This window comes from Pinus tabuliformis, chromosome 7, assembly GCF_031772625.1.
Source record: "Pinus tabuliformis cultivar Carrire ecotype Pingquan chromosome 7, CPIR1, whole genome shotgun sequence".
Lineage (NCBI taxonomy): Eukaryota > Viridiplantae > Streptophyta > Pinopsida > Pinales > Pinaceae > Pinus > Pinus tabuliformis.
Genome location: NC_142293.1, coordinates 60,360,873 through 60,380,138, shown reverse-complemented (window position 1 = coordinate 60,380,138; position 19,266 = coordinate 60,360,873). Strand labels below are relative to the sequence as shown.

Below are 19,266 nucleotides of genomic sequence, written 5' to 3'. Positions count from 1 at the left end.
AAAACAACATAAGTATTTTTTTAGATAAATCTCAACTCTCTATTCATGAATATTTCATAAGAAAATTACCTCATGATAACAACATAAGTATTTTTCTAGATAAATCTCAACTCTCTATTCATGAATATTTCATAAGAAAATTAGCTCATGATAAGAAGACCTGTAACAAGAGTTCAATGGGTTAAATAAAAATTGAATGGAAAGTAAATCTCACACTTGTATATATGGACATGGACAAAAGAAAACACAACATAAGTATTTTTTTAGATAAATCTCAACTCTCTATTCATGAATATTTAATAAAGATTAAATGCTACCATCCACATAATAATTATTGATAATTAAATTAAAATTCTCAAAATTCTATATCAAAATAAATAAACGCACATATAAACATAGTTAAATTCTAATATTTGTAATTTATTTATAATTTTTGTAAAATTATTTTTAATAATTTTTATTTTTGGATTCATATTAAATATTTTTATTTTTTTGTACATGTTATTCCCAAAAAAAAATTACATTACTGGATATTTACTCATAATAATGATGAAGTGTGCGCTAATATTGAATATTATCTAAAGATTCAACAAATTTGATCTAACACTTTTACTTCATCTCACTTTTCACTTCATCAAATGAACTTGTTCCACGACAATTAGGTTTGAAAAATTTGGCATATTTTGAAACGTATAAAAAAAAATAATACTAATGAATTAATCTCATTTGTATGGGTCAAAATTCCAAAATATTCCAAAATTTGAAAATTAAAAATTAACTGGACGACAAAAGAACTCCAAAGTGCTTTTAGTCAAAAATGGCGAACAAGTTTAGGGTTTACATATCTTCGCTAATTTCTGAAGATAGGTGGAAAGAATCCGCCTTTGACTAACTACAATACCTGCAAATCTTTGTTCAACACGGCTCTCTGCGTTGCTGATACACCCCACCAATATATTTTAAACATCGAATCGAAAGAAAGTAATAGCCCCACTATGGAGAGCACTGGAAATTGTGGCGGCTTTCACGCCCTAGTCGTCCCGCTGCCGGGGCAAGGACATATCAATCCTATGATGCAGCTCGCAAAGAAGCTCGCCTCCATGGGAATTTCCATTACATTTGTCCTCACAAACTCATGGCATCAAATCATCACTGACGCCCATTTGGGGCACGGTGTTGATGCATTCGCCCATGCTCGAAATCTTGGCCTCAACATTCGGATGGTGGCTATACCCGATTGCGTGCCTGGTGAGTTCGAGAGATGGAGTAACATCCAACACTTCTATCGGTCGTTGGGTAACATGGAAGGCCCTGTGGAGGAGCTCATCCACGATCTTCATCGGCAACCCAATGTAACGCCCGTCTCCTGCATCGTGGCCGACACTTACCTCACATGGGCAGTGCCTCTGGCCAAGAAGCTCAATCTGCTATCCATTTCTTTCTGGACGCAGAGCATCTCAATGTTTTCGATCCTTCACCATTCCGAATTAGGTGATCATGATTATTTCCTTTCTGCAAGAAACTTTCGCTTCAAACCCTTATCCATTCATCATTTCTATTTTCTTCTGAATATTCTAATGATTTGTTCTTCCCCTTGCTGTGCAGTCCACCGTCAGGCGGGATCGGTAATTCACGTTCCAGGTGAAATCTCCATACAGCCTGCAGAACTTGGGTCGTTTTTGAAAGACCCTGCAAACACCAGAGCTGTTCTTCAGTGTTTAGAAAGAGCCAGAGAAGCAGATTGGGTAGTAGCCAATTCCTTCCAAGCGTTAGAAGGCCATGTAGTGGAGGCTCTGTCAGAGAAATTGCAGGTATACTGTGTTGGCCCATTGCTGCCTTCGGCGTACCTCGATCACTCAGTCTCTCGCGACTTCGTTGTGGGGACGAGCTCGCGGGTAGAGATCGACTGCACAAAGTGGCTGGACGACCAGCGTCCTAAGTCGGTCATATACGTTTCGTTTGGCAGTTTAATCCCCGTGTCGGCAAGGCAGGTAGAGGAAATAGCAATGGGTTTGAAGGAGAGCGGCTACTGTTTTATGTGGGTGCTCCGACATCCCGGCCCGGAGGCCACCGAAGTCTCAGCCATGCTGCCGGACGGCTTTCTGAAGGAAACAAAAGAGCGAGGACTGATTGTTCCATGGTGCTCACAGCTGAAAGTGCTCAATCATCCCTCCATCGGCGGGTTTTTGAGCCACTGCGGGTGGAACTCCATTTTAGAGAGCATCTCGTTGGGCATTCCCCTTCTGGGATTCCCTCTAGGGAATGACCAATACACCAACTGCAAACTCTTAGCCGATGAACGGAAAATTGGACTGAGATTGAAGAGTAGTAATGATACTGAAAAGGTTATTGGGAGGGAAGAAATAGCAGAAAAAGTGAGTAGATTGATGGAAGGGGAGGAGCTAAGGAGGACGGCAGAGAGACTGAGAGATGTAGTGCAGATGGAAGTTAAGAAAGGAGGAACTTCCAACAAAAATCTGGAATTTGTTGCAAATGGGTTGAAGACCAAACTCAGGTGACGAACAGTGCTGGCAGATCTGAATATTGATTTTCTAATTTTCAAGGCATCTTGAACGGTTAATCGTACTACTTTTTTATAATTTGGTTTGGTTCAACGAGTAATCACATTATTTCTTTATAATCTGGTTTCATCGAATTCTGCTGCAACTGTTTCAGGTTTCATGGTCGAGGCAGTGAGAAATGCCTGACTCATTGTTTCCAATAAATAATTGACTTGGATATATGGATCGGTTTACCAAATGTTTGAAGTAAGAAAAATTATTTATGGTTATTCTACCATAAAGAAATATTATTGTTAATCAGCCTACATCATTTCGCTATATTTATGAAATTAATTAATGTTAAAATATATATCTGATTTATTATTATTATTTTTAATCATTTTACATTTATATATTTATTTTGAAATAATATTTTTGAGGTGGATACAAAGATTTAATATCTACATAATATTTATAATAATATCTATATAATATTTATGATAGATGGTTGACATTTATTTTAAATATATTTATACTTTTTTGTTTTTCAATTTAATTTTTAAGAAGTCATGTTTCTAAGTTTTATTAAAATAGTCTTATTTGTAAAAAAATATTTTCAGTTGTTGTTGCTGTTTTAGTAATCTTCTTTGCTGGTTTATTTAGAATAAGTTTTCAAATTTTAATTTAATTGTCAATAATTATTAGATAGATGGTAGGGTCTAACTTTCAATAAATATTCTAGAATAGTTTTAGCATTAGTCACAAACAAAAAGTTGAGATTGATCTCAAAACCACTTATATCCTTTCTTCCGTTTAAATTGAATTGGTTAATTAAAAAACTGCCACATGAACAAATGTAGTATGAAATGAGTTATGGTTTGTTGGACATCTAGTATTGATAATCCATAATATTGGAAGATGGCATTATAAAAACATCTATTTACAAGTTAATAATTTCCATAGTAAAATGGAGGTGAATATTCATCATTAAAGAGCTTGTTATATGTTTTTTTAAATGTAAATATGTTTACTTTATATATTGATTCTTTTTATAATCAATAATAATAATACTTTAAAATAAAGTTATAATTTAGTTAAATCCTAGCAATGTGAGGTGTATCCATTATTTTGATGCTTATAATTATTTAATTTATATGGTTTTCTTAGTTATATGTTTTTTCTTAAACCTATACATTTTTAATCTTATATTAAAAATTTTATAGTAATAAAATAATTTAAAATAAAGTTATAATTTAGTTAATTTTATTTTTTTTTTTCAATTTTGGCAATATGAGATGTATTGTGAGGTGAATGACTTACAACCTATTATAGATTGATGCCTATTGGCATTTCTAAACCCTTGACAATATAAGATGTATAATAATATAAACTTGTGATGTATATCTTTTATGCTTTTTTTGGTTAATTAATTTTAAAATTCAATAACAATTTGTATCAATTGAAAATTTGATCTATGAATTCTATACAATCTAAGAGTCCTAGATTGTAAATCCATTTATATGGTTTAAAATATACTTTAAGTAACCAAAAAGTTACAATTTTGTAAAAAATAAATCACCAAATTTTAAGAAAAAATTATAATTAATTACTATAAAATATTAATTTTGTTAAAAATACTATAAAATAATAGTTCATTTTAATTATATGAAAATTTAAATTTAATCCTCAAATATTTGTAGTCAAAGGTTTCTGGTGTGACTCTTAGCTCCACAATTCCTCAAACCTTAGCCTTTTCCTCTTGCTTTTGCTTCCACTACACCTTTAGTAGCTTGTTGCCATGCTTCTGCTTGGCATAGTCATTTTCGTCCTTCCTCTCTGCAAAACTTGGCAACGATGCCCGAGTTCAGAGCTTGGCTTTGGTCCCAAACCAACAGGAAAAGAAGTAGACCCCTCCTGTCTACCTCAAAAAAACCAAAGATATTCTAGAGGTAGAAATACTAGCACATAGACTCAATGCAAGAGTTCAACACATGAAGGACCACCCGATGATTTGTAAATTCATTGGCATTTGGGCAATAGAGAAAGCCCTCATCAGTTGGATAAATGCCAAGTGGAAACCAAGGGCACATTGTGACGTCCATTTGGGGTCAAAAGGATTCTTCACCTTGGTCTTATGCAATGGAGGAATAAAGGTTGTGGTTAACAAGTGCCATGGATTAGAGAGGTAACAAAGGATGAGGACAAAGGAAAGTCTTATATATTTTCTAGAGTTATAGATAAGAATATTGAGTAGTAAAACTAGGAAGGGCTAAAACACATGAGAAACAATGTAAATCCAGAAAACTCGCCAGGGGTTTAGAGTTGAGTTAAGGGAGATGAGCTTGGGGAAGAGAACACCACCACAATGTGAGAGATAAAAAAATAATATAAGATAAATAATGAAAACAATCACACAACAACAATACACATATGAGATGAGCTTGGGGAAGAGACCACCACCACAATGTTAGAGATAAAAAAAAAAAATATGAGATAAATAATGAAAACAATCACACAACAACAATACAGATAAACCATGCACAATGATTTACTCTAAAAAATCACAACTAGGGAAAAACCATCCAACAATAGACCTATTATAATCTTATAACTTAAAAGCAACCGAGTCTACCAACATCTTAGCTTGACCAAGTGATCCCTCCACTTAACTAGGACACATTAAAATGGAGAACCCTCAAACCTTTTAAAAAATTCTTAGTATGTAATCCATAGACTCTAATACCATGAATACCAAACAATGTGCTCAAAAATATCATTATGAACAATAACTTTTTCACCTAATCAAATTAAACATACCACTATAATTACTTCTTTATTTTCCATAAATAATATTGCCAAAAATATCAACTTAAACTTAACAACTTTCTCACTCAACCAAATTTACCCTAACACACCATTATATTAAACCAAACTCGCCATTATATTAAACCATATTACTCCTTTATTTCTCATATAAACATTGTGCTTCTAAGATTAAGAAAAAAAATAATAATAAATTAATTAATTAAAATTAAAATTAAAATTAAAAAAATATGCCTAGCTTACTTCGTATTGACATCCATGCAAAGTGAACTCCTCAAAACACATGGGGACGTCCTTATCACAAAAAAAAATTGACACCTCGTTCACGAGAGGAGTATCGTCATCCCGAAGGAAGGATAACACCCCATTCGGGTAAATCAATACGTCCTAATGAAACCCCATTCGGGTAAAGATTGTCCTCATATTCAATACGGTAATGTTAATGCTAACCATTACCTATCTTGGAGGAGATGCAATTGTTTAATGTTTGAAGTGTTTACTAATTGGAATCGAAAGAGTGTAGCAATTTGTTCGAGTGTCACTTGGAAATTTTGATCATTTGTTTTGAGTGACATCGTTTTATTTTATTATTTTTGTTTTATATATTTTATTTTATTATTGTTAAAAATATATATATAATTTTTTTATATTTGATTTACAAGTTAGTTAATATATTTTTGGTATTATATGATAATTAAGAGGTTTGATTTTAGACATCTTTCACATTTCCCTAATTAGTTATTCATTCACCATGATAAAAAAAATAAAAAAATAAAACAAAATATATCTATATATATATATATATATATATATATATATATAACACACTTACATAAAAAATTAAAAAAAAACAAGGTAAGGAGGGTATCATCATTAAGAGGTAATGTAATTATTAGACTTTTTTGCTCGATATATAAATGGAAGGCTAAGAGCTAGAAAGAAATTAAAAAAACAAGACAAGGAGGGTATCATTATTAAACCTCAATGCAATTATTATACTTTTTTGCTTAATATATAAATGGAAGGCTAAGAACTAGAAAGTATTATTATTAAGCATCTTGAGAGAAATTTTTGTTTATTTTTTAGATATTTCTTGATAATATTGATAAAAATATTTAAAATATAAATTTTGAATGTCCAATTTACATCTTTAAATATTAAATTCGTTTATATATTTAAAATTACATTTTAAATAACTAAAATTTATAATTTCAACTAAAATTAAATTATCCAATTACATTTAAAAAATAAAGCATATATTAAAAAAAAACATTCAATAATAAAATAAAAAACTTTTGATAATGAGACCTAAAAAAGACCGTTATTAAAAAAAAATAAAAAACATTTAATAATGAAGTTGCTCCTATTATTACCTTAGGTGAGCACAAAACGAGTATGACCAAAGGGCAAACGCGGTCTCAATAAATAGTGCGAGGAATGGATGGAAGGCATGGGATAAAAAGATCATAGAGGAGAGTGGGATGTTATTACACATACGGTGGATCTGCAAGTTTGTCGGAAAAAAAACGTCGACAACCTGACTTTAGTGTTTTTATTTTTTATTCTGTTGCGAAATATTAACTGAATTTTATTTTTTATTTTATTTTTCTATGAAATATTAAGTGAAGTAATTTTTTTAAACTAGGAATTGTCTTAAAAGGTGCAAATAATTGATAGGTTTTTTTAAGTGTTTTGCATTTATAGATATATGTTGCCATTGTTAACGCACTAACTAGGTGTTAAGTCTCAGTTCAATTTCCCGTCTTATTTGGGTGTTATTCTTGAACATGATCAACCGAACTTACAAAAAAAGGTACATTGTCTTCAAATGATAAACATTTACCATGTGGGTACCTATAATGTGGATGCATACACATGGGAAATTCAATATTAACCTAGTTGAAAAATTTATTATTATTAAGTTAATAATTTTATAAATAAAAATAAATCAATCTTATGGGTCTAATTGTGAAATTATTTTATAAATAAAAAATAAATAAATCTTGTGTGTCTACTTGTAAACAAATAGATGATTATTATTACATTGGTATGGTGTTCCCCCTTGAATTAATAAATTTAGAATATCAAATCTCATAGCTTGAGCTGAGCTATTACATATTTTGCACAAAAGTGTGAGGGTGAATGAAAGAAATGAGCCATTCTGTCTTTTCAACAAATACAATCGACCACAACCAACAATCTTGAGATGAAAATTGAGTATAATTGAGTTCTTCAAATACTTGAAATCTGATCTGATTGAATATCTATCTGTACACATATCTGTAATATGGTTATTGAAAAGAAAATTTTATCTGATCTGATTGAATATCTATCTGTACACATATCTGTAATATGGTTATTGAAAAGCAAATAATGTGAAAATATTTTGGCTAGCTCAGTGTCATCTTATTCCTTAAGCCTTATCCCTTGTTGACTTACAACTACTGCAGCAACTCTGGCAGCTAAATTACACATGACTTTCAAATTCGATGACCTTTTCAAAATTTCATATAAAATTCCAGCCACATCAGCATCACCTGCTCCACAAGTATATACACGAATGCTGAATTATAAGATCCCTGCACAAAATAACATCATAGGCACGATCTTACAAATGAAAAAAAATAATAAAGAAACTATTATTTTTTTACTTTACACTTATTCCCCTTTGATAACAAAAGGAAACCATTCTCAACATTCTACAGAGAGTTGGGTCACCAATTTCCCATCCAACTAAGCTTGCCTTTGTTATTGGGTGGGACATTTTCCATTCTCTATCTGATATTTCTTTTTTTGATGCTTTACAGAATAGATCTCCCCAGTTTGGAGGTTTTGGTCCCTAAAAGCTATCTTACTAATTTTATAGTGGTATGAATATGAGAGCATGGGATATATGAACAATAAGTTGTATAGCATGATCAAAGGCCTAAAAATATTTGGATCTAATAATTTATTTTCACAAGCTTAAGATTCAAATTTTAAATATGGTGAAAATAAAAATCATTGAATAAGAAAAATACGCAGTGAAGGAGAAATGTTGAGCGAGAGGAAGAATGTTCGTGGTGGATACAATAAAAGCAAGCATTATTCCACAACATGATCCTTCGAAGTCGGAATAAGCATGGAAAGAGATTTATAAATTATAACATATATTTTACACAAAATGAAGTTGACAATCACCTCCTCATTCGAGCCTTGTGCTTCCACGTCTCTTGTTGTATTTGTTCTTTCTTCAATTCTAACAATTCGGGTATTCTTAAAAAGAGCTAAAACCATTTAAAAGAAAGTTTCATATTCAAAATTCCCATGCAATTAGATATAACTATAACATTTGAGAACATTCTTATCAAATTTGGACAGAATTTTCATATAAAAATAATTAAATTCGTCCACTTGTTAATTTTCTCCTCTATAAATAATGTGCAAAAGCAGGCAGATCAACAAGTTGGTAGATAACTACTTCTATTTGTTGGTAAAAAGTGACAAGAAGAAAGAAATCTTGCCTATATACAAGTAATAAAATACAGAAAATTGTTACAAACTATAAGTTCATTTAATGATTAAAATGTTAATTTTGTATTGTTTATATGACACTTAATTACAACCTTCCAACATATAAAAACGTCAATTTTGCACGATTAGATTATACATTAATTCTTAAAATTAATTTAAATTCCTAAAATTGGACAATAACTTTGTTAAAAAAGAAGTTCATTTCTTACCCACAAGAGACTGGCTAAACAACATGGGGGAATTTATGTAAGTAATTAAGAATCCGTAAAGAGTGAAAGATGGAAATACTACAATTTTTGGGTTGAGGAAATACCGAGAAGTGGTATTTACAATGTTCTATAAATGATAGTTCTTTGACTTTGTGAACCTTTGTTGAGAAGCATATTTATCCCTAGCTATAAAACGTAGGATAGACATTTATAGCTAATTGCAATCAGTGTCAGAGAATTTGTTGATAGTCCAGACTCCACAGTGAGAATAAGGCCTTTAAATAATAACTATAACAAGTGAGATTTATTTTCACAATATATATTGTTTGTGTGGACCTTTGAATTGTTTACTGAATACTAAAATAGACGAGACCCTATCAATTGTGGAGCTCCTGAGGCAGCAGTTGTGTACACATGAATCTCATAAATATTGAAGTTAGAAGTTGTTCTTACCACTTTTTAAGCTATCAGATATGCCCATTTTCTGAGAGTACAATTTTTTTCAATGACTAAATAAGGCTTTATTGACCTTTTTATGGAGTATACTGATCTGCAAAGAGAGACACTCATATATCACATCCTATGATGGCATCGATAATTGTTCTAGATATCAAGTGATAACATTTTAAATTTAAGCATATAAGTTAAACTTTCTAACTTGGAACCTCTTATTATTGATACAATATACCATGTTTAAATCTTGAGTATTTGAATATATCCAAGGTTCGAAATACAATAATGTAGCAGTTGTGTATGTGTGAATCTCGTTTGTACTGAAATGCATTAAGGGAATTTTCAGGTCTAAAATGGTCCTCCTAAGGAAATTATAAAATAATAGTGGAAATAATAAAATAATATTAGATTACATTATCAAATTTTAGAGGGAAAAAAAAGAACTATTTTTTCAACTCGTATTTTCAACTTATATCCCTACGGGCTTACCCAAATTTCGAGTGGGAACACTTTTTGGATGCATAATTTGATTCCCTATCTAAGGAGTTTCCATGTTGCATACTTTCGATGCACCCTACTACACGAAAAATGAGAAATACATGAAAAACATTATTACAATCACGTTTTTTCATGTATTTCTCATTTTTCGTGTAGCAGGGTCCATGAAAAATATGTAGCATGGGTACTCCTTGAATGAGGAATTAATTTTTGCATCCAATGAGTATTCCTACTAAAAATTTAAGTAAAACATTAGGGAGATAAGTTGAAAATATGAGTTGAAAAACTAGTTTTATTATTTTATTATTTTTTAATCTTTTTAATTTTTTGTTTCAAAAATAGTCCCCCATGGTTGACATCATCATCTTGAATCCTATTGGCTCTTATAAAGTTTATTTTGGTTGTACATTTTTCTTAGGAGGCCCATTTTAGACCTCAAAATTCCTCTAATGCTAAATCATCCTAACAACTTCTTAAGCTTCTAGACATGCTTATCTATCTCGGAGTAGGATTCCCTTGAATTACTAGTGAAACATTAGTATTTGAGTTTATCTAGTATATTGATCTCCAAAGAAAAAAGAGAAACACAATACTATTTGGCCTTCCTATGATGACATTGTTCCAAATGGAAAGTGTTAACATTATAAACTTGGACATGTAGGTTGAACACAGTCACCAAGAAAAGCTTCATTGGTACAAGATGCTAATTATTTCAATAGTTGAAAACACAATACAACAACAATTGTGTACCGTGAATCTCATCTATATTGAAGTGGGAAGTCATCATAACTTCTTCTGAAGCTATTACATACTCTTGTCTTCTAAAAGCAATATTTTCTTGAATGACATTTCTAATCTAGTATACAACTTTGCAAGGGGTTGTACTTATATAATATTACCTTCCATGATGTCATCATTCCAAATGTAAAGTAATTACATTGAAAATTGAGCATATAGTGAGAAATGTAGAAATTGAAAATATTTTTTAATAGGTAAAAATACACATATCATGATTATTTGAACGATTTGAAATCAATAAATCCTAGCTTTTATAGATCAAGAACTAGAGTGATGCCTCTAAAAATATAATCGATACGTTAATTTATTAGTTTGTATCATAGAAATGTAAGTTGATTGAAAAAATGCACAAAACATTGCTCGAGCTTCACATTTGAAAATATTACTATCAGATGAGTAAGGAATCAAACCTTTTTATATCAATTTATAAAATACAACCTTAAGCTTTCAAATTCAAATTTAGATATATTGCCTAATCAAAGTTTTCACCAAACTCTAGAATGTATGTGTGAAATTGAGCTAATGATAATCTATGACCAATGGATATGTAGGTCTCGATCATTCTTTCTAACAAATAATACAATCAAGTTTCATTTTCCAAATCTAGTGCACTTGTAGCTTCATCCAAGAAAACTATGTTGGGTTCATGAAGGAAAATCCTAGAAAAGGTTAATCTTTGTTGCTCACCGCTACTAAGTACATCTACCCGGACACAACAAACAGAAAAACCTCAAGTTTTCCTTGGCTGATTAGCCAATGAGATGTATTCAAGTTAACTCAACAAGTTTTCATCGCTAAGATATTTAAAATTGCTATCAGATACTAGAAAGAGTAATTCATCCTGAAGCATACCATGTGGAATATATGGCTTATGTGGGAGGAAAATATTTTCCTTTTGAGATGGTGCTTGGATTACCCCTTCGCCCCTATTCCACAATCATGTTATAACTCGCAACAATGAAGATTTTCCACATCCTAAAGGCCCCATTATCAATAGTGATTCTCTAGGAGAGAGAGAGAGAAATTTAGATTTTTTACAAGAGTAGTTTGTAAGTTTGGAGTTGTTATGTGTAATCCTATAATAACTAAACCTCTTCCCTCTTCTCGTGAGATATAACCTATGCAAAAAAAAAAGATTACACACAACAAAATAGGCAGTTTAAAGTGGAAGCTTTAAAAGCATGAAAATAATTTAGGCTTTCACATTAAATATGCAGTGGGGAAATAGAACATACGAGTGGAATCCTTAGTTAGAGGTGTTAGTTCATTATATACTTGTAAATTTTTTGAGCTTTGTCGCGAGTGTGGATCAAGATGACAGAGCAAAGTTCAATTTCCACAATGAATACCTAGAGCTCTAAGGAGCTTATTTAATGTTTTCACTTAATTAATTTCTTATTTTGATTTGTGTATCATTAAATCCCATGTCATTTGAAGTGGTATCTGTTAGCGTGCACCCCTTATGATGGGGGTAATGTGTACATATGTTGGGTGTGAAATGCCCCATGGTGTTCCTTTGTATTGGTTGAAGTCGACTCCCATGAAGGATGGAAATTCTGGGGGCTTTGAGTCAGGTGCTTAAAATATTGAAACGACTTTGCCAAGTGTGCCATTAACAAGTCCTGAATTTACCCACAAATTTATTTTTGAGTATATTTTTTTTTTCATTCATAAGATTACCTTTACATTGAGATGTTCATCTTCTATTGTAGCGAAAGTTTGTTGCCTTTGTTGCTATGTAGAGTAAAGTGCTAATGACATGTTCAATTTTTAAGCATTATTTTATTATGCAAAGCAACTGAGTTATTTGTTTCATATAGGTGCATAAAGTCTTGAAATGTTTGTTTCTCTTCATGCATAAGAGAGGAATTTGTCCTCAACATTAGGAGTTTTCAATCTTCAAGACTAGGTGTTCCATCTCTGAGGTTTGTGAGGATCCGACGGAAAGAAACCTGGAAAGGGTTAGCACCCTGCTCGCGAAAATAGTTGAAAGTGTTATGAATGTGTCGAAGTTGTGCCTAAGTGCAGTGCCATATGATGTGCCATCATATAGAGGAATTCCCTTCATAAGTGGTAGCTAGCCTAAATCTTTAACAAGGAGAATGGAGTGATCGCCAAATGGTACATTTCGATGAAGGGGGAATGCCTCTCTCAAGAAATCATCAATGTGGGAAAGATTTTTTGGACCGATGAAGCTCATATCATCAATGAGGATGTACTCTACTTGAAAAAATTTCTCTTGCAAGTGTAGGAGTGATTGTCCTTCAAGAGGATGCATTGATTGGATAGGGATGAGAAGGGAAAAGTGGATTGTAAGGGAATTTATGTTGAAAGCTGCAATGCCAATGGGTGCAAGTAACAAAAAAGGGTTTATGCTTGTTGAGGCGTTTTACATAAATGCACATTGTAGACATTTAATTAAATATTTCCTATCCCAGTTGTCTTGTGTATGATGATTCTAAGTAGGGGTTTTGTGAAGGGGTTTTGAAGTGAGAAATAACACTGGTAAAAGTTGTGTTTTCGGTGGGAGAGAATGTGTGATCATGGGGGAGGTTTGAAAAAGGATGATGTTGGTTTTGAATATATGAGTGGTTGAGTTCGATGAAATTTATGGTAGTTTCTTGCAAGTGGAGAGGGAAATAGTTATGCGACCAATTGTGGTTAGCATCAAAGTCACGATGGCCAATCATTTCAAGGTCATCGATTTCAATATTATAACCTGGGTGAAGTTGAGAGAGGATTTCTCATTCATTCATTTTCATGGGGTCAAGAGTTGGGTCGAAAGGGGTAGCCACAGAAGTAGATTGATCTTTGAGTTGTGGGGTTTGTGGGTTTTAAATTTCTCGATGAACATGCCATGGTGTATATGTCCCTTTCTTTTGTTCCCAGTGTGCAATTATTTCCTCATCAGTGGAACCAATGTCACTAGGGAGTGTACGAAAATATAAATATAATAGTAGTTCACTCCAGAAAAAGTGGCATAACAAGGATCATTACAGAAAGGGGTGGGAATGTATTATGGTAAAACATGTACAATCATTGGAGGCAATATGTGTTTCCATTGGTTTTTCTTTTGATGAGCAGAAAATGACCAAGAGCGTGCAACTTCAAGGAGGGGCAACATTTCCAATAGAACAATTTTATTCATGTATGCAAGGATAAAGGTTGGTGTCGAAAGGGGATTCTCAAAATCATGAGAAACATGTCTGAAAAGAGTTTTGTTGACATTCAAATAAACAAATATACGACAACAGAGAGAGGGGTAGTTTTTGTAACATATGGCATATTTCTTGTGCCCCAATGTCTCTATCTTCAATGGTTTTTGTAAGGAGTTTTCAGATGACAGTAATAGTAGGTTCTTCTGAAGTTGTGTTTTGCAAGAGACGTGATAACATTTGGCGGTAGCTCTTTGATCGTATTTCTACTTTTGCTACTTACTTCAAAATATAGCTTAACACAGCATGACATGACAAAACAGGTTGCCAATTAACATTTTCTCTCTAAATAAAAAGTAGATCAACATTGTGGATATTCAATATATCACAATTGTGAGAAGGGGTGTAGGTTTTTCGACCTTTATTGTCAATGAACATTGAAGATGTGGAGTTTAAATCCCACGGTACTCCATATCGGCAACTAAGAAAATCGTGTTTTTTGCAAAGGCAGGAAGATTCATGAAACTTTCTGTGATGTTGAACACAGTTGACAAGATCTTCATAGTCTTCGGGCTGGATTTATTTGAAAATTGATGTTGTGTCAAGAAGGCATGGGTTGTGAATTTCTGATTGGTGTAGTGCAGGATTGCGATGCTGGAGGTGTCGTGGATTCCAAGCAGTTACATAGTGATGAAAATATTTCTTAACAACAACAACTTCTGTTTCATTGTTCCAATCGAGATTATCCATATTTGGTGCATCTTGCAACCAAAGGAAGCCATGTATGTGTGAATATCCTCTATGTTTCCATTCGTATCTGAATAAAATATGAAAGTAAAAAATTGGATCAGACAAAATTGCAATGTATAAATCAATGGACAGAAGAATGGTATGAAAAGAAAATTACTTGCACGAATAATCAACTCTATGGAGGCCATTTGTAGGACTTCGTCGAGGAAAATTGTAAATCTGTAATTCATATATTGTGTTGTTAGATATGGGTTTTTAATTATGTTTTGAATTCTCGATTGGTAATGATTGTTTGAACTTGAGAGAATAATAGTACGCATGATCATGTGCAATTCATTCCATTTGGTATCAGCTGCACTAAGAGAGAAGAACAATGTCAGACTTCTGATATTTGTAATCTTGTCAGTTATCTCACATTGTCGCTTGTTCCAGAAAGAGAACATTCCTCGTAGGCCTGAATCAAAGCTCATGAATTGTTCGAGAAATTTGGAATCTGGAAAATCACGAAGACATTGTCGAAGATCTAAAACAGTTGTTGTCAAGTTGTTTTGAATGTATTTCTTCACAAAGACAGATGCAGTTGCTTTCTTACAGTGGAGCATTAGAATGTTATATAGGTAGTAGCGTAATCTTGGATGCTGATTAAACCAATTATCTTGCTAGTGCAACAAGTGCAAAGCATATTCTTGCATCTCAACTTTTGTAATTATTGGTTGTGTGATCTTGGAAATTCCTTTACGAAAGAGGGTGTGGAATTCCATAGCGAAGAGGCTCTCATTGTTGTATTCTTATTAGGGGATAAAGAGATTCTAGGCCAGTCAATCGAGCTTGTTGAATTTGGATGGGTCGAATGCAAATAAGCACAAATGTGCTCAAGTTCAGTACATGAATTTAGAACAATTCGAATGAAACAATAGGGTTGGATAGCTAATGGAGTTAGCATGACATTAGGATCATGAGTAGAATCGACTATGGTACATGATGGGGTTCAAAAGAGGAGGTGGTTACATTATGAAGGAGAGAAGAAATATATGTAGGATGATTTGGTGGAGCATAAATTGTAGATGGATTGAGTTGGACATCCTTGTAGTAGGGATCATTATTTAGTTTGTATTCAAGTGTCGTAACACGTGACTTGCAAGCGAAGAACTCATAATCCTTTTTAGAAGGAGCATGCCTTTTGGCAATGAGGATGTAAAATTCAAACACCATCTGAGGTAAGTATTTGGAAATGATAGTGATGTCTTGGGGGTAGCTGATTATATGGCCGCTATATTTTTATGACCACCATCGGCATGAGTAACTTGTAGAATGGTGTTCAAACGTGCAATGAGCATTTCCTCAACCTATGTTAAATTTTGAAGGACATACGATTGTTCATTGGGGTCCATGTTGTTCAAATGAGAAAAACGATTGGTAATGTTAGATGAAGCACAACAAAAGTAAGAAATGTTGCCATGTAAAAGCCTTGTTTTCATTCCTGGGTATGATTCTTTGCATATTATTCAAACATTCATGGTAGAAAGTTTGTCTATCCTTTGTCGAAAGCGATGATGTTCATTATTAAAGGGGGTGGGGGATGTTAAATTGGTTTTGATGAAGGTGCGATGAACTGGTTTGCATAGTTGGGAGAGAACTTGAGGTGGGAATGCATGTAGTGGAGGTAGTATGTTTTTTGCATCTTTTATCAAGAATTTGTCAGTGTTCATTTATTGTATCTTTGTTTTGTGCATAAAGAAGACGCCTTCATGTGTTTTTATCCACATTTTGTTTGTTGCATGGCTTATCTAAGAAAGTAGAAAATAATTTATCGTTAGTTTGGAGACATAATAAATTTAAAATGAATCAAAATTGAGTTGTTATGCATAGAAAATGTGTTGCAATTTTAGAATTCTAGCATTTTATTTGAACATCATAAAACAATAGCAGGAATAGGTAAATGGATAAAAATTCAATTTATAGACATATAAAGGATGAAGTAAGATTCAATTTCCATTGACACAAATGTTGATATATAGGTTATGTAAATTTTAAAGGGGTAATCATACATATGTTGGAATTATTGAATAAGAGTGTTGTCAAAATATACATTATTGTAGCATCAAACATTGATTGAAATAGAGCAAGATAAGAACATTTCTAGTTTTTCTTATTTGAACATAATTGAATGATAACATAGATAGATAAACAAGAAAAAATTCAGTTTATAGACATATAAATGACAAAGGGAAATAAATGAATTGAAGTTCCTACACATGTTGATATGTATATTATGTAAATTGTGAAGGGGTAAACATACATATTTTGGAATTATTGAAAATACTATTGTCAAAGAAAGTGTATTGAAAAATGATATACAGAGATGATACTTCATGTATACAACAATAGAGTTCCTTTCGAACATGAAGCAAGTTCAAAGGCGGTGAAAAATAGGTCGTTGTGCAATGGACATTGGTTGAATGTCCTTGAGGACCTCCTTGCATGCAGAGTCATATTGAATTTCTTATGAATTAACCAGTGTTGTTTACAAGCGCTTGACACCATTAAAGAAGTTTTTTTTATGGAAAGTGTTAGCAGGAAGCGACAACCTACAATCAATCCACAAATTTCTTGGAGATTAGTTGGTTCGATAGAAAGAAGGAACAAGTCTTTTGATGTGATTCCCATGAGTTCATTTCCTACATCATTGAAATTTGTGACATTTTATAGGTGCCTGGTGTGGTCATGTAACTTAATTTTAAGTTTGTAATGGTAGCCACATTCTGGGAAGTCGTCGTTACACTTTGTACAATGCCAAATATTGTTAGAAGGGTGCATCACTTTTTTCATGCATTTCTTTTCAGTGAAATCTAATGGACATGCAAGAAAATACGATTCGTCCATGTGAAGAGCAGTCTCAGTTGCACGAACTGAAACCCATATTTCTTTCTCAAAGACTTTCATGTAAGTAATTTCATGAAGCGCCTTTTGTTCTAGGGATTTCTTGGAAGCAACACTGTAGTTTCTACTCAAAGATGGAGAGGAAGAGTTACAGCCTATTTCACGGAACCATGTATGGAGTTCCTGAGTTTATTCAATGTTTGGATTTATGACAATTGTACTAGTGGAGATGGTCCCTATGGTAATTCCATTGAATTCTAATACATGACCTCCTTTGATTGGAAGGATTGGGAAGTTGTTAGAAGAACACAGTTCATCAAGTTTATGTCCTATAGAGTCACAATGATCTCCCCATAGTGTTACATCAATGGTAAAACCCAAATAGTCCTTTAATGTCAGTTTTTTGCTTAGTGTTTCAGTTTCGTCTCTTTGTCGAATTGTCGAGGTAGGTGAGGTGGAGCTTACAACACTAATAACATCTACTTTGGTATTTGGTCTTGCAGACTTGAGTTTAGCGATAGTTTTGAAATGAAAGCATTGATAAGGAAAGGTTGGATCATTTACCAAGCATGGCTTGACATTGGATGCAACAAATAAGTAAATCTCACATTTTTTCTTTAGGCGGTTTTAGTTTTGGTTTGCTTCTTTAACTATGCCATTCAAAACAATGTATAGCTTCCCAACTTGAATTAGATTATAATGGGATTCAACCAATTCAACAAATGTGGAAAGGTGGATATCATATTTATCATGATCAATGAGGTCAAATCAATAGAATTTTCCTGAGCCACACACTTTGTTGTAAGTCTTCAATGTGGTCTTTACATATGATCTACCTGGGATTGACCAATACTTTCGGTAGGGATTGAGTGCCTTGAATGAGATAGTTGTAGTTGTGGAGTTATTCGTTGGAGTTACTATAGAGGGAAATATCTCTGTCGATGAAGAGGCAGATTGGGATGTGCCTACCTATGCATGTAGTAGTGTTGATGAGTCCTTGGTCATTGTTGCTTTACGCCTCACAACCTCAAGTTCAACAACTTGGGTGGACCTTGTGTAAACGAACAAAAATAAATTAATGTAGATTCCATTTATTTTTCTACGTAAAGCAGGAGGAGTGTAAAAGACAAAAGAATGGAATATGGTGTAGACAAATATCAGGCCTTACAAAGAGTTTTGAAGCACCATGCAAGCCAATTTTTTAAGCAGAATGATTGAGATGACTTGGATGTATTCATATGCAACTTGTGCACTATATGCAACTAGTAGCAGAGTCTAGTGTTGATGCATTCCATCAGAGAGAGTAATGTGGATGTGTGAGGATGTAGGTTTTGATGATGTAAAAGAAATTATTTTGATTATTTGGAGTAGTGGTTGAATCTCAATGGAACCATTCAACAATAGAGGAATGACATTCACAGTTAAGGTTGCCTCCACTTTATTAGCACAATACAATCTTTTTTTCATGATGGAAATACCTGTAATTCATTTTAATGCATTGGAAAAGTTATTAAAACATAAAATGATAATGTATGTAAGGGAATCATGAATTAGAATTGCAAATTTAATTTTATAGAATGATTTTCTCAATATGTTGTGTAAGCAAGACCCCAATTATATAAACAGGTAGACCAACAAATTAGTTTCTAACACCCTTCATCATGCATATGGATTTTCAAACATGGA

The 19,266-nt window shown here is 32.8% G+C and overlaps 1 protein-coding gene across 1 annotated transcript; it reads left to right on the top strand.

The window, feature by feature from the left end:
* The first annotated feature begins 824 nt into the window (after positions 1-824).
* Positions 825-2,819, top strand: LOC149245196 (UDP-glycosyltransferase 86A1-like). The gene is made up of 3 exons (XM_089455542.1): positions 825-1,491; positions 1,606-2,515; positions 2,677-2,819. Exons 1-3 carry the CDS (start codon positions 996-998, stop codon positions 2,723-2,725), a joined length of 1,455 nt encoding a protein of 484 aa, XP_089311668.1. The 5' UTR covers positions 825-995; the 3' UTR covers positions 2,726-2,819.
* The last annotated feature ends 16,447 nt before the right edge of the window (positions 2,820-19,266 follow it).

What these genes read in the sequence shown, in the direction of transcription:
- LOC149245196 (XM_089455542.1), top strand. Translation starts at nt 996, where the DNA reads ATGGAGAGCACTGGAAATTGTGGCGGCTTTCACGCCCTAGTCGTCCCG. An exon ending in CCTTCACCATTCCGAATTAG is followed by an intron (nt 1,492 to 1,605) that starts GTGATCATGATT and finishes CTTGCTGTGCAG; the next exon opens with TCCACCGTCAGGCGGGATCG. An exon ending in GGGTTGAAGACCAAACTCAG is followed by an intron (nt 2,516 to 2,676) that starts GTGACGAACAGT and finishes CAACTGTTTCAG; the next exon opens with GTTTCATGGTCGAGGCAGTG.